The 15475-nt window shown below is 39.2% G+C and overlaps 1 protein-coding gene across 1 annotated transcript; it reads right to left on the minus strand.

The window, feature by feature from the left end:
* Nucleotides 1-4317: 4317 nt before the first annotated feature.
* LOC119731586 (F-box only protein 22-like) lies at nt 4318-15258 on the minus strand. Its single transcript, XM_038204782.1, has 2 exons — nt 15248-15258; nt 4318-4756 (listed from the first exon to the last, which is right to left on the minus strand). Exons 1-2 carry the CDS (start codon nt 15256-15258, stop codon nt 4318-4320), a joined length of 450 nt encoding a protein of 149 aa, XP_038060710.1.
* Between the last annotated feature and the right edge of the window lie 217 nt (nt 15259-15475).

The raw sequence follows: 15475 nt of genomic DNA on the forward strand, positions 1-15475 counted from the left end.
TTTTCCATGCCACAAAAATAAAACAACATTTTTGGCTTTGCGCATTTGCATATCTGTATACAATAGATAACTTTTTTGGAGTGCATGTATTTAGCTTTATGTGCGAGTATTGCATGAGATAATAGTGAAATGTGCGCTTTAAGTTTGTTGACAATGATAATGTGTTGTATCCGCCGTAGAGTGATGCATTTTTAATGGAATATTTTTCTTAAAAGCAAGATAGTTATTTTTTTCTTCAAAACAAAACCACGTTTGCAATAAAGCAGTGCCATCAGAATGTTTACAACTAAAACAAAATGTTAACGATAACCGAACCTTCCTGGAATTATTTAGGCCAAATTGCCGACCGCCAACTGTTTATTGCCATATTAGGCCAAAAATATAACATAATTTTATTCCTGAAAATAAGTGCGATTTTTTTGTGTTATTGGGTAATTAATTAATGAAATGAGGTTGATTAAACAGAGTACCTATATATAGGTATCCTAACGTAAACAAATAAAGTTTTAAAAGACATACCGACACACAAACAAAATATTTGCCTGCCTACCTACCTGGATAATTTTAGGGCGTACTGTAAACCCACACATTTCTTTCTTTGCCATATGTTCCCTGTATGCCCAGCACAGATGATGTCAATTAAATCAATCCCATGTATGTATCAATTTTTATTTCATGTCACGAAAAAAGTCTCGAGTGATTGCATCAGATTTTCTTATAGACTTTAAAGCTTGGCATTTGGATAAACAATTGTTTGAAATAATCTAATGCTATTCACAGCAATTAGAATACACTGGTTTTTATTAAATGATTGCATTTATTTTAAACTTTATAATATGTGAGAATTATGTAAAAGTAACAATTGACTGGCTATGAAAACAGTATGCATAAAACCTCATTCTGAGGATTACCAAAAGCACCACCATTGTTGATAAATACTCTCTTTTTTTCGCTTGGCTTCGTTATGAAAAAAACCCATGATTTTAATTACTTTCAGTTGAAACAGAAACGTGCCCACAGTAATGAAAAAAGTGGAGTTGGCTGTTGTTTTTAAAGCCCGTAAAAGTGCGACAAGTGTTTCTCGATTAAAAGACTCTAAATTATTTGCAGACTTTTATTGTTCTTAATCAGTATTACTTGAGTGCATTCAAGAAACTCACTTTGAAAACATCAGTGAAAGTGTGAGCCCGTTAGATGGTAAAGAAACAATCTTAACGAAATCAATTAACACAAAGCACAAATTCTATTAAAGTGAGGAGGGTCTTTCAACTGGCAAGAATTTTCCTTTGTCCCTAAGCTGCCATCAGATGGGATCACTTTATGGTATTTCATGTGAAATTCTCTGTATTGACCTTTATTTGGATACCATATTTGGTCAGGTGATGTAATAAGTCCCCTGCTGACAGCATATCCTTGGATAATGTCTCCAGCCAGCACATGTACATGTAAGCTGCACAAGTATGCTTCCTGGGAATAGGTAGACTCCTGCAAGGAATCAAAGAAAAGGTTATAATGGACCCTTCCTGCATGTCAATCAACAGTGCACATTGGCCAATCAGATCACCACTTTTGATCAGGTGACCACAGTAGCTCAGTCAGACTGGGTCACAAGCACTGTTGGATCTATTGCTCACCCCGCCCCCATTTTTTGCACCAGTGGTTAACACCCCCCCCCCCCCGATAATTTTGTAAAGAGTGCCCTTTTTACACAAGTGACCTTTTTAGTTTTTACACAAGTGTCCTTAGTTTTGCTTAAAAAAAAGTTTCTTGTTTCACCAGCAGCTTTTTACAGAATTTTTAGAATTGTACAACACGCGTGTTATACGTACATGTGTGTGCATGTTATGCAGAGCATGTGCATACATGTGGTGCAAAAGTTAGCAATTGCTGCATCACATAAAAATAACATGTACAGTGAACATGCACGGTTTTAACATGTTGGTCTGGATTTGATGCATGAGGGCGCGTTGTGGTACGGTGTGTACAGTGTACGTATGCGTATATGCGCACATTTAGAAACAGAGCGCAACCCAGACTTGGCCAAGTCTAGGGAATTGCCAACACTCCAAGAAATTTGTGATTGACAGTAAGAAATTAAAGCTTTTGCAAAAGTGTAAATAATCAGTTACAGAGGATTACTTCTGTGCTTACAGGGATAGCGCAGATTTTCTGTGCTAGCATGCTGAAAGCCCCGGAGAATGAGGATCATAAGCACAGAATTGTGTGCTTAAACCATGAAATTGAGTTTATTGAGTTAGTAGTGGCTAAATTTGTGTACTTACATGACAATGAGCTGAGCCTCCTGAGAATGTTGGAAAAGCAATTCACGGATCTGTATCTGTCTTTTGGTCTGAAAGGAAAAACACAAAGATTTTAGGTGGAAAATGGACTGGTATATTGATGTTTAATATGTCGATTGCCACTTGGCAAATAAAATGAACTGAGAGTTGTTCAATTTGCATTGAAAGTGATCAATCCTCATTTTAATCACCCACCAGAATGTCCAAGGTGGGACACAATTAACAGATGTTGCAAGATTGGACTTAATATCACAAAAACCAGGGACTAACGTAAAGTGGATACTGGGAAGAGCTTTAAGTGTATTGTCTCCATGCATGGACAAAAGAGGGCGCTTTATAGCCGAACAAGCAGAAGCCGAAATGAAGGACAGTACACTGGTTCACTCACGCTGGCTACCGTGTATATAATGTAGGGTACCAGCATTTACAAGCCATGATGGCGCCTAAATGGCCCTCGTTTATAGTTTCCACTGTATGGGGGTGCTTGAGCGCAAGAAGGAGATTCTACCTTCTCTTTGAGCGTAGTGACTCCTTCCTTGCTGATCTTCCAAGAAAACCTCTCCGTGGTCTTTCCTACGTCCTCATCCAGCATCCAGGGTTTACAGCTCTTTGAACCGTCTCAAGCTCTCCCCGCCGGGAAGGGGGGGGGAGGCAAGGTGCCCCTCGCCCCCCCCCCCCCCCCCTCCTCTCTCTGGATACGCCACTGCTGCATGGTGAAGTATTGAATTTTATGTTTTTCACGTTGAGACAAACGAAAAGTGTCGCTGAGATTTGGAACAGCATTGAAACGCTTAATATGGCCTGATAATGTGGCCACGTGTGCTTCAATGTGACCGTGCAGTTTTCTAAAACACCGCGCAGGCCATAAAATCCCCTCAAACCTCGTTTGCTGAGGGCCTGATTCGGCGGTACTTGTGGAGCCGTTGACGGTTCAATTTCGACGGGACACACTGAAAACACAGCACAACTTATCAATGTTGATACAAGACACTCGCAACTTATTTACAAGTGTGTTTTTAATGCAATCTTTAAAAATGCACCTTCGTGTCCCATTTAAACCTATTTTCAATTTTTGTTTTGCGATTTTTCAAGGGTATTTTGGTTAATTTTTGTTTATGCTGTTGTGAATTTTCATATTCATGAACAAAAGTGTAATGTCATTACAAGCAATAAATTACAATGCCACAGCTACGTCAGCACCAAAATAATGTTGCCAGAATTTGGGATATTTAATCGCTGTCATCTTTTTTTCTTTTCTTTGGTGATTTGTTGATGTGTCAGTACATGGCAGTAAGCCAATGAGCAAACTTTCTCACAAATGTTTTTCATGAACAAAGCTTTGGGTTCAAAACTGAAAAGTGTCTTCCTAATATGACATCACAGCAACATTGCCCTCAGTTGTCTGGAAAAGCATGGACAATGTTAAAGAAGTGCACTTTATAATACAATAAACCAAAAAGGGATCTCAAATAATTTTCATATATTTAAGAGGAGTGGAAAGTTGCACAAAATATGTTCCTTAGAACAATTCACTTCATGGAACTTTTAAGTAAAAGTATTGCCGCACGATTCTGAACAAAAAAAGTCGGACAACAGCATTTTCAAACTAATGGGCGGAGGTGATTCAACAGCTGTTTCATGAACGAACAAAATCATACTCAAACAGTCGTTGTAAATACTGTTATTATTATCCTCGTCCAAGATGTTTAGGTTTAAAATGTTGCGCAGCTCTGCCAAGTTTTGTGAATCGTTTTGTTAAGTTTATTGCGCAGCTGTGCCATTGATTACGTCCTACGCATGGCATAAGTTACGCACTGTTTCGTGAAATGGACTGCTGGTCCTTCCTTACTCCCTGTTTGTAGCCAAGCGAGGGGGCACTTCCGCACAGAGTCCATAGCAACAGTGTCTCAAGTCTGGAGAGTTTAAAGTTCAAAATGTCAACAAGTCAGTGGACCAGTTATTTTCCTAATTTCAAGCGCAAATTAAAGAGATCACTCACTATATAATGCATCACTGTTCAGCCAAATGACAGCAAGCATACTACACAAGTGAACGACTTCTCCAAATTCTGCAGTTTCTTCAGCGCATTCCTGCGCCTGAGGTCTGCCGAGTCCCGGTCTGCACTCTCCTGCACCGATCTCCTAAGGGTGAAGTTATCACAGCCGTACTCCCCGCCCCGGAAGAACCCCACAAGGGGCGTGTCGGGAAAGACCTCGTGAAAGGCTCCGCTTTCCACATCCTCGGCCTGGTAGAAATGGCGCCCTCTCCCAACGCAGCTGAACAAGAAAGCCAGGCTGTGTTTCGCTGGCAATCCCAACTCTTTGAGTGCCTGGAATTTCGAGCGAGCTTTGTCCCTGGTGGTGACGCTGTTGTCTAGAACCACAGATGCTGCCCTCACGTTGGGTCCGGAGAAAGTCACTGTCAGACAACTGGGTAGTTTCTTGGAGTTTGTTCCCCTGCAAAGAATGCAATTTGACAATATTTAATCCAGCAATACCCATGATGATACTAACCATGGTCAGCTACCGTATATCTGGAATCTGCAAAGTATGTCTCTCCAGAAACATGTTCTAAGTGAGACATGTCCAAGTCTGCATGTTTGACGTTGTTTTTGCTTTCTTTTCTGGTCCCAGAGAGCCAGCTTATAGTCCTCTTTTTGTAACTCACTGACTGACTGTCACTTATGAGCCGGGCAGTGCTATTGTATAGGATTACCCCGTAACCCCAATGACTTTCCAAAATCCGGCCCATTGTGCAGATTGATGCATGAAAAGACTTCTAGTATAAACTAGCCATTCGAATCAACCTCTTGAAAATTGGACCACCAACTTTCTGCCTATGGACAGATTCAGTTGTTTGGAATGACTCCAGAGGCTAGTCAATGGAAATTTAATGCATGTTATCATTTGAAGCCAAGATCCATTTGGGGTCAATGATAAACTATGCCTGAGTTAGTATATTAAAATATTAAGTTGCATTTGAATTGCAGTTTTTTTACTCCTCAGTTCTTTTCACTTCAAATTTTAATCAGTTTATTCTTGATTTGCATATTACTGATTGCTTTTCCTATCTGATCAAAATTTATGGCGTTGTAAAAGGTTAAAAACAGAGCAAGAGTGCAACAGCTTTTAAAATGATTGAGAAGTCTATGTTTTTTAATAACAGGATCATTGTACTTATTCAAATCTGTAAACAAGTCACAATACTGAATGGCAATATTTAATAGATGTATTTCTTTGAAACACTCCATTTGAAATAGATAAATTTAATGTTTAAAAACGATACCTTTAAAGTGGAAATCCACGTGTGACCTTCAGGCTATTGTACAAGTGAAGAGCTCATTTGCAAAAACAGTTATATGGTCCATTTTTTTCACCTTTTGAGAAAATGTGCTTTAAAACAATACCGAGAACATTACTTGTGCACAAATGTGGACTGCCCATTACATCACATCGAACTCTTGTCTATTTGTATTTGAAAAGTAATTTTAGGTGTTCAGGGAAAATATTAAGTTTCTTTCTCCAATTTTGTAAAATTGGCTCTTATCTGCTTATGCAAATGTACTCTTCAAATGCTTTGCCTACTCGACTTACAAATGAAAAACTATCAAGAAAACACATGCACTGATTTGCAATTGCGTCTAATACTTTTTCTGGATATAGGACTCAACAATTCGAAAATCGACGGGAACCATTAAAGAATAAATTTATTATGATTTCAAGAAAAACAGTGTACTTATCGCGAAAAATTCAACTCGAATTCGAGTCACTTTGAGTGGGACAAAAATAAAGCACTCTTTGTGGCGACGATAACTCCAGGCAAAAAATTGCACTGATTTGAAATTGTGTCCCATAATTGACTGTGATATATGACACAATTATTTGAATTCGACAGAAACCGTTGAAGAAAAAAATTAATTCAACAAAAACCAAAAGGACAGTGCGCAAGACCACTCCCGTACATTTTGCCAACATCAATTTCTTCCAAAAGAGGGCGCGCTACACAAGTACTGGTCACCACCGTAAAGACTTCTGTTAACGTGGATCACGATCTGCCCAAAACGAAGTCGGCATTTAGTGAACACTTAAACACACTTTGTGGAGACGATAACTCAAGAACAACGCAGTGCACTTAATTGAAATTTCGTCCCATAACTGACTGTGATATATGACACAATATATATGAAATTCGACAGAAACCGTTGAAGAAAAAAATTAATACAACAAAAACCAAAAGGACGGTGTGTAAGAGGACCCCCGTACATTTTATCAACATCAATTTCCTCCAAAAGAGGGCGCGCTACACAAGTACTGGTAAAGATTTCTGTCAACGTGGATCAGGATCTGCCCAAACGAAGTCGGCATTAAGTGAACACTTGAACATACTTTGTGGAGACGATAACTCAAGAACAACGCAACGCACTGAATTGAAATTTCGTTCATTAATTGTTCGGAATATAGGACACAAATGGTTTGAAAATCGACAGGAACCATTGAAGATTAAATTAAATATGATTTAAAGAAATAAAGTGTACTAATCGCGAAAAATTCAATTCGAATTCGAATCACTTTCAATGGAACAAAAAATAGCACTCTTTGTGGAGACGATAACTCGAGAACAACGCAGTGCACTGAATTGAAATTTCGTTCAATAATTGTTCGGGATATAGGACACAAATGGTTTGAAAATCGACGGGAACCATTGAAGAATAAATATAATATGATTTAATGAACTACAGTGTACTAATTGCGACAAATTCAATTCGAATTCGAGTCACTTTTATAGGAACAAAAAACAACACTCACTGTGGAGAAGATAACTCAAGAACAACGCAATGCACTGAATTGAAATTTCGTTCAATATTTGTTTGGGGTATAGGACACAAATGATTTGAAAATCGACGGGAACTATCAAAAAATACAGTAAATATATTTTAAAGAAAATAAGCGTACTAATCGCGAAAAATTCGATTCCAATTCGAGTCACTTTTGACAAAAATAAAGCACTCTTTGAGGAGACCAGGAGACGATAACTAAAAAAAAAACACATTGCACTGATTTGAAATTGCGTCCTATAATTGACTGTGATATACGACACTGAAATTCCACAGAAATCGTTGAAGAAAAAAAAGTAAAGAACAAAACAAAAACTACAGTATAAGGAGGGCTATCCCGTACATTTTACATACATCAATATCTTCCAAAAGAGGGCGCGCTACAAAAATACTGATCACCACCATATAGACTTCTGTCGACATGGATCACGATCTGCTCAAACGAAGTGAAGTGAACAAAAATAAAACACAATCAGCTGGCCAAGCTTAATTCAATGCGTCACTTAAGTTTTGAGATGTCCAGCTGGACTATCGTTTCTGTGCAAAAGCGAAGAAATGTTCTGTTTGGACTGTAACTGCAGCCTATCGCCAAGTTTTTCTCATTGTTGACACAAGACACTGTTGAGGGAGAGAAAAACAATATTTTGTCTAAATCTTCTGTCTTGTTTGTCTATTTGTCATAACCAATTATCTGGCCAGAATTCAATTCAAGGCGTCACTTATTTTTTGAGATAACGTGGCTACCTTGACTATCGTTTCTGTGCAAAAGTGAGGCAAGATTTTCTCCGACACTGTTGAGGGAGAGAATAACAATATTTCGTCTCAATCTTCTGTCTTGTTTGTTCATGACCAATTATCTGGCTAGAATTCAATTCAATGCGTCACTTAATTTTTGCGTCACTTAATTTAATTAACATTATTGGATCTAGGGATAACAGTTTTCAGCCATTTCCAATTGGTTAATTATCAACCTTACATTTTTAATAAAATTTGGTCAAAAACTTCACTTTCCTCCAAACAATTCATCCTAGCTTTTCATTTACACGACTTTCAAAATATTTATTAAAAAAATACCCCAAAATGCGCTGCACAAACACAAGAATAGCTGCCTTAAATTTGAAACAATGTCCAAAAGCAGGTATTTTGGTCACCACAATATTTGTTTGTCTTATTAATAATTTATAGTGTGAATAAAAAGTCTATAGACTCACGTTATCGAGCTGTCTGCTGCGCTAGTCGGACAATAATGGGAAGTATCATCAAACAACAGGCGGGGCCCTTCACAATTAACGGTGTCAAGTGACAATCTCATAACCCATTAATTCCCGCATTAACTAAGCAAAAAGAAAAACGGATAACGAAACCATTTCCCAATTCCTAAGCGAAAAGAAAAAGCGGATAACGAAACCCACTTCCCCAATTCCTAAGCGAAGAGAAAAACGGATAACGGACTTCGAATCCAAAATCCATTCTCGACAGCAAAACGGATAACAAATAACGATTCCCAAGAGGAAGATCAAATCAGACAACGAAAATCAAGTCAGAAGTGGAAAATCACGTCAGAGTAAGAAGAGGAAATCAAGTTACAACAAGTGCTGGTAAGGTACGGCTGTAAGGGGAGATGGGATGCCGTTTTAAAAGAGGAAAATCAAGCACGAATCAAGTCAAAAGAGGAAAATCAAGTTAGAAGAGAAAAATCAAGTGATAAGAGGAAGATAAAGTCAGAAGAGGAAAATCAAGTTAGAAGAGGAAAATCACTTTCCAAGAGGAACATTAAGTTACAAGTAGAAAATCAAGTTACAAGTGGTGGTAAGGGACGGCTGTAAGGGGAGATGGGAGGCAGGTTCAGAAGAAGAAAATCAACCACAAATCAAGTCAGAAGAGGAATATCAAGTTAGAAGAGGAAAATCAAGTTTAAAGAGGAAAGTCATATCAAATAGGAAAACCAAGCCCCAAGAGGAAGATCAAGTAAGACAACGAAAATCAAGTCAGAAGAGAGGAAAATCAAGTAAGAAGTGGAAATTCACGTCAGATTAAGAAGAGGAAATCAAGTTACAACAAGTGCTGGTAAGGTACGGCTGTAAGGGGAGATGGGAGGCCGCTTTAGAAGAGGGAAATCAAGCACGAATCAAGTCAGAAGAGGAAGATCAAGTTACAAGAAGAAAATCAAGTGAGAAGAGGAAGAACAAGTCAGAAGAGGAAAATGAAGTCAGACGAGGAAAATCAAGTTACAAGAGAAAAATCAAGCCCCATGAGGAAGATTAAGTTTCAAGAGGAAGATCAAGTAAGAACATGAAATTAAATTACAACAATTGGTGGTAAGGGACGGCTGTAAGGGGAGATGGGAGGCCGTTTCAGAAGAGGAAAGTCAAGCACGAATCAAGTCAGAAGAGTACAATCAAGTTAGAAGAGAAAAATCAAGTTAGAAGAGGAAGATCAAGTAAGAAGTGGAAAATCACGTCAGCGTAAGAAGACGAAATCAAGTTACAACAAGTGGTGGTAAGGTACGGCTGTAAGGCGAGATGGGACGCCGTTTTAGAAGAGGAAAATCAAGCACGAATCAAGTCAGCAGAGGAAAATCAAGTTAAAAGAAGAAAATCAAGTGAGAAGAGGAAGAACAAGTCAGAAGAGGAAAATGAAGTCAGACGAGGAAAATCAAGTTAAAAGAGAAAAATCAAGCCCCATGAGGAAGATTAAGTTTCAAGAGGAAGATCAAGTAAGAACATGAAATCAAATTACAACAATTGGTGGTAAGGGACGGCTGTAAGGGGAGATGGGAGGCCGTTTCAGAAGAGGAAAGTCAAGCACGAATCAAGTCAGAAGAGTACAATCAAGTTAGAAGAGAAAAATCAAGTTAGAAGAGGAAGATCAAGTAAGAAGTGGAAAATCACGTCAGCGTAAGAAGACGAAATCAAGTTACAACAAGTGGTGGTAAGGTACGGCTGTAAGGCGAGATGGGACGCCGTTTTAGAAGAGGAAAATCAAGCACGAATCAAGTCAGCAGAGGAAAATCAAGTTAACCCTAAAGGGGCCGGGTTATTTTGACCATCTCTCAGCCGGGGGGGGGCGGATTCCGCCCCCCCCCCTAAGATCTCGGCCATCGAGTGACGAAAATTTTTGAAACTCACTACATGCATAGAACAACTCTTCCTCAACATGCCCAAGAAATTTCATGACTATAGGTCAAAGGGTTTTGGAATTATGGCTAATTAATTATTCATATGTATGAATGCCAATTCTGCTCGGTGTACACGACCTATATGGGAAAATTCAGTTTTCACGGCGCGTAGCGCCGGAAAATTTTTCGCTACGTGCAAACCCGTGGTCCGATTTTTATGTTTTTGGTATCAAAAGATGCGCAAAGCTCGAGGCTAAAAAGTCATAATAGCTCGGGTCGCGAAAAAATTTTTTTTAGAAGCTATCGCGGAAAATGTTGAGGGGGGGGGCGGATTCCGCCCCCCCCCCCCCCTTTTAGGGTTAAAAGAAGAAAATCAAGTGAGAAGAGGAAGAACAAGTCAGAAGAGGAAAATGAAGTCAGACGAGGAAAATCAAGTTAAAAGAGAAAAATCAAGCCCCATGAGGAAGATTAAGTTTCAAGATGAAGATCAAGTAAGAACATGAAATCAAATTACAACAATTGGTGGGAAGGGACGGCTGTAAGGGGAGATGGGAGGCCGTTTCAGAAGAGGAAAATCAAGCACGAATCAGTCGGAAGAGTTCAATCAAGTTAGAAGAGAAAAAACAAGCTAGAAGAGGAAGATCAAGTAAGAAGTGGAAAATCACGTCAGAGTAAGAAGAGGAAATCAAGTTACAACAAGTGGTGGTAAGGTACGGCTGTAAGGGGATACGGGACGCCGTTTTAGAAGAGGAAAATCAGGTACGAATCAAGTCAGCAGAGGAAAATCAAGTTAGAAGAAGAAAATCAAGTGAGAAGAGGAAGAACAAGTCAGAAGAAGAAAATCTAAGTTAGAAGAGGAAAATCACTTTCCAAGAGGAACATTAAGTAACAAGTGAAAAATCAAGTCAGACGAGGAAAATCAAGTTACAAGTGGAAATCAAGTTACAACAAGTGGTGGTAAGGTACGGCTGTAAGGGGAGATGGGACACCGTTTTAGAAGAGGAAAATCAAGGACGAGGAAAATCAAGTTTCAAGAGGAAAATCAAGCCCCAAGAGGAAGATTAACTTTCAAGAGGAAGACCAAGTAAGAAGATGAAATCAAGTTACAACAATTGGTGGTAAGGTACGTCTGTAAGGGGAGATGGGAGGCCGTTTTAGAAGAGGAAAATCAAGCACGAATCAAGTCAGCAGAGGAAAATCAAGTTAGAAGAAGAAAATCAAGTGAGAAGAGGAAGAACAAGTCAGAAGAGGAAAATCAAGTCAGACGAGGAAAATCAAGTTACAAGAGGAAAATCAAGCCCCAAGAGGAAGATTAAGTTTCAAGAGGAAGATCAAGTAAGAAGATGAAATCAAGTTACAACAATTGATGGTAAGGGACGGCTGTAAGGGGAGATGGGAGGCCGTTTTAAAAGAGGAAAATCAAGCACGATTCAAGTCAGAAGAGGAAAATCAAGTTAGAAGAGAAAAATCAAGTGAGAAGAGGAAGATCAAGTCAGAAGAGGAAAATCAAGTTAGAAGAGGAAAATCATTTTCCAAGAGGAACATTAAGTTTAAAAAGGAGGCCGTTTTAAAAGAGGAAAATCAAGTACGAATCAAGTCAGAAGAGCAAAATCAAGTTAGAAGAAGAAAATCAAGTGAGAATCAAGTCAGAAGAGGAACCGCCAACGAATGAATGTAAAACAATTAAAGGAAATGGCATTGTGAGGACACTTTGTGTTTTTATTTTTATCGTCATGCATCAATTTCTTCCAAAAGAGGGCGCGCTAAACAAACACCGCTCACCTCGCACCGTCTTCAGCCCACTATCTTGTTTCGATCTTGTCCAACGAATTCCCATAAAAATATACTCCTGAATGTGATACATTATGACGAATTATTGGTCGGAATTTCACTAAAAAACAATTTGTAAATTGTGACTTATCAACCGAACCATATAGTATTTTCTGTTATTTACGATGATGTTCATTCGAATGTATTTTTTTTGTTCTTTGACGAATTCACTTGAAATTGTACTGGCGATCGTAACACATTATGAACAATTACTCAAAGAAATACTGAGTTGATACATTCAGTAGTACATGAGATATTGCCCGAACCATAAGTGTCTTCCTTTTATTCACTACCAGTTCGTGTTGACTGTGCGTGTTAGCAGTAGCGACCACTGTGCATGTGGTGCGCCCTCTATTGGAAGATTAAACCGCTGGGTACAGCTGTCTCTGTGCGAGACAATCAGAAAGCAAAGAGTAGTTGGAAAGAGTTTGGATAATGCCCTTGAAAAAGAGGAAACAACGGAACCTCTTGGGAATTTCTTTTCTTCTCTAATAGGAGTTGTGACTTTTTTTTGCCATGAACGTTGCTTCGTTTGGATAATATTTTTCACGTTTGAAACATTAAATTGTTTTGATCTCGTTTTCTTTCTTGTTCTATGAATTTTGTACAAATCACTTTTTACTCAATACTATATAGTTGTACGTTAAACATGACTGGCACCGCAAGCCTGTTAAATACTGACAGACAAAATAGAGATTATCGGCGCCAATATAGTTTTTTGTAACACCGACAAAACTGCATTCCCAATTGAAGTCACGGTGTCCTTAAAATCGTCCTTACTATTAAACAGAAACACAATCACACATAATGTCACACGATAACATGATGGTGAAGATTTTACTGAAGTCAACTTTCAAGACACAAACAAAAATCGCACTCGGTTTCCAAACGAAAACTCAAGAAATAACTGTTGCAGTGAATTGAAATGTCGTATATTAAATAAATAAGAAAGATTGCAACAATCTGTTGAATATGAAGAGGTATTGCTTGCCAATAGAAATAATATAACAACAAAACAAACTAGTGTGTTAAGCACGAAAAATACAAGACAAATTTAAGTCAATGTTCATTAATCATAAACAATACCCTGTTTGTGGGGACAATAACTCAAGAAACATTTAAATTATCTCTCTTGATAGGTCGTGATAGATAACATAACCCTTTCGAATGTGAAGAGGAATCAGGAAACATCAAACAATAAAATTAATATACCCATCGCCAAAAATAACTGGCAATTTTTAGTTAACTTTCCCGAGGCAAAAACAACACACTAGGTTTCCAAAAGATACTGAAGAAATATCTGTTGCATTAAATTAGAATGTATTCCGGGATCCCTTTGCCTGCAGCTTTCCAGCAACTTTGAAGCAATTTAGATTTTGTGTTTTATCCTCAAAAAAAAAATACAAGGGGTAAAGCCTTATTTTTTTTAAATTCAATTAGGCCCAAAAAATAAATTTTCTCCAAAACAATTAATGCAAACATGCCTTAGAAAGTAGGAGAAGCTTCGTTCAACATTCATAGAACCATTTTTGTTTTAATATCAACCCAATATAGCCTTATATGGTTAGGAATGATTTTGTTTCCCCTCTTTTTCCTGCGCAATTTTATCAAAAAAAAGAAACGTTTTCTGATTTTGCAATCTACCTGAAACGAAGGCAAGGGCGGATCAAGAAGACAATTTGGGGGGGCCAAAAAAAATTTGGTCCCCCCCAAAAAGTGGGTCAAAAAATTACGGCGTGGGGTTCGGGGCCCGCTTAAGGGCCCCGAAAATTTTTTGGATTCTAGATGCTCTGTGGTGCGATCTGAGGCAATTTCTGACCACTTTAACCAATGTTTTTTTTAGGAAAAGATTGTGGTGTACTCATTGCCTGCCTTTATTGCGACGTCACATTAAAAAAAAAAAAATTGGTTTCGGTTTTTTTGGGGGGGGGGGGCCATGGCCCCCTTTGCCCCCCCCCCCCCCCCCGATCCGCCCTTGAACGAAGGCTGGACATTTTGTTCGTTGTGCAATTTTCCAAACGACATAGACACATTGGTTGCGCAATGCATTCCAAACGACGATGATACGTCTTGAGACCATGATCATGTGCACCAAGTATAAAACATTTTATAAGAATTTTAATAAGAATGTCTTTTATTTCATGTCACTACCACTAGAGCGGGTATGTAAACATGCATTTGGGAACAGTGCCCTCAATAGTCAGGTAGCGTCTAGCCCAACCCCCTCCACCCCAGCTTTTCAAACTTTCCAAGTTGGTGGTTCCGCAAATATTGAAAAGAGATTCCCGCTGCTGGTCAAGAGGCCTAACGGTAGCCTTTTCACAAGGTCACCCTGACTAGCGCCGGTAGTTAACCAAGTGGCGAAACAGCGAGGCGTTTTGAACGGAGACTAGACACACGTCGAGTGAGCTGCAAGCGAGGTTTCCAAATCCCGGCTTCATTCCAATACTGGATCCAGCTCTATTGCAAAACTGCATGTCCGAAGGCGGTATACGGAACGAAACCGGAGTTTGGGAAACCCCGGTCTGTCGCTTGACTTCGGTCGTTTTGTAAACATAGACTTCGTGTTCGGCTTCGGAACAAGGCCATGTAAGGCCCCTAATCAGACAAGCGGCTTTGTCATTTTGTTTTCTCACTGGTATTGGGGGGGGGGGGAAGTTGGGGGTATGTGATCGTTCAACTATCCCCCCCCCCCACCCCCATCGTCGCTACGTCATTGCTTCAAAGATTATTATAAATCGTGGTGGTTCGCAATACAGAATGGCAAATTCTGGTGTGATTTGTTGTCCGGATATCACCAGGGCTAGTTCAGGGTGAATCGTACGCGTTATGCGGAGGCCACCAACTAGCAAATGTAGGAAATCTGGTCGTTCCATACAAGCCTTTCTCGTTGATATGGGGGATCTTAAATCACTGTACATGCTATTTTGGAACTGTGTCATTACTTTAAGTAGTGAACGTTTGCTTTTTAGGTCCATCATCACCGGTCATACATTGAACATTTCTGAATGAATATTCAAGAGGGAGATATTCAAGTGTAAAAAAACTTTTTCACATTTAGAAGGCTACAATTATACACGGGCCGTATATGATGCGTAAAGTTCATGGAAGTTTATTTAACTGTATTTTATTTCCTCAAAGTCCCAATCACGGAGCAAAGCCTACCTCAGGGGCATAACTACGGGGGACACGGGGCACATGTACCCCCACCCCCAGTGGAAGCTGCCCCCCCCCCCCCCCGCTCCGCTCCATTTTGAAAACCTGAATTAAAACATTCACTGTTGTAATGATACTTTAGTTTTGCATTTAGTGCTGCCTTTGAAAAAAATAACGCACACCAGGTGCCCTACCCAAGTTAAACCCAAGTTTCTCCGCTGGCTTGAGTACGATTTA

The sequence above is a fragment of the Patiria miniata genome, unplaced genomic scaffold (genome assembly GCF_015706575.1).
Source record: "Patiria miniata isolate m_02_andy unplaced genomic scaffold, ASM1570657v1 HiC_scaffold_1, whole genome shotgun sequence".
Taxonomy (NCBI): domain Eukaryota; kingdom Metazoa; phylum Echinodermata; class Asteroidea; order Valvatida; family Asterinidae; genus Patiria; species Patiria miniata.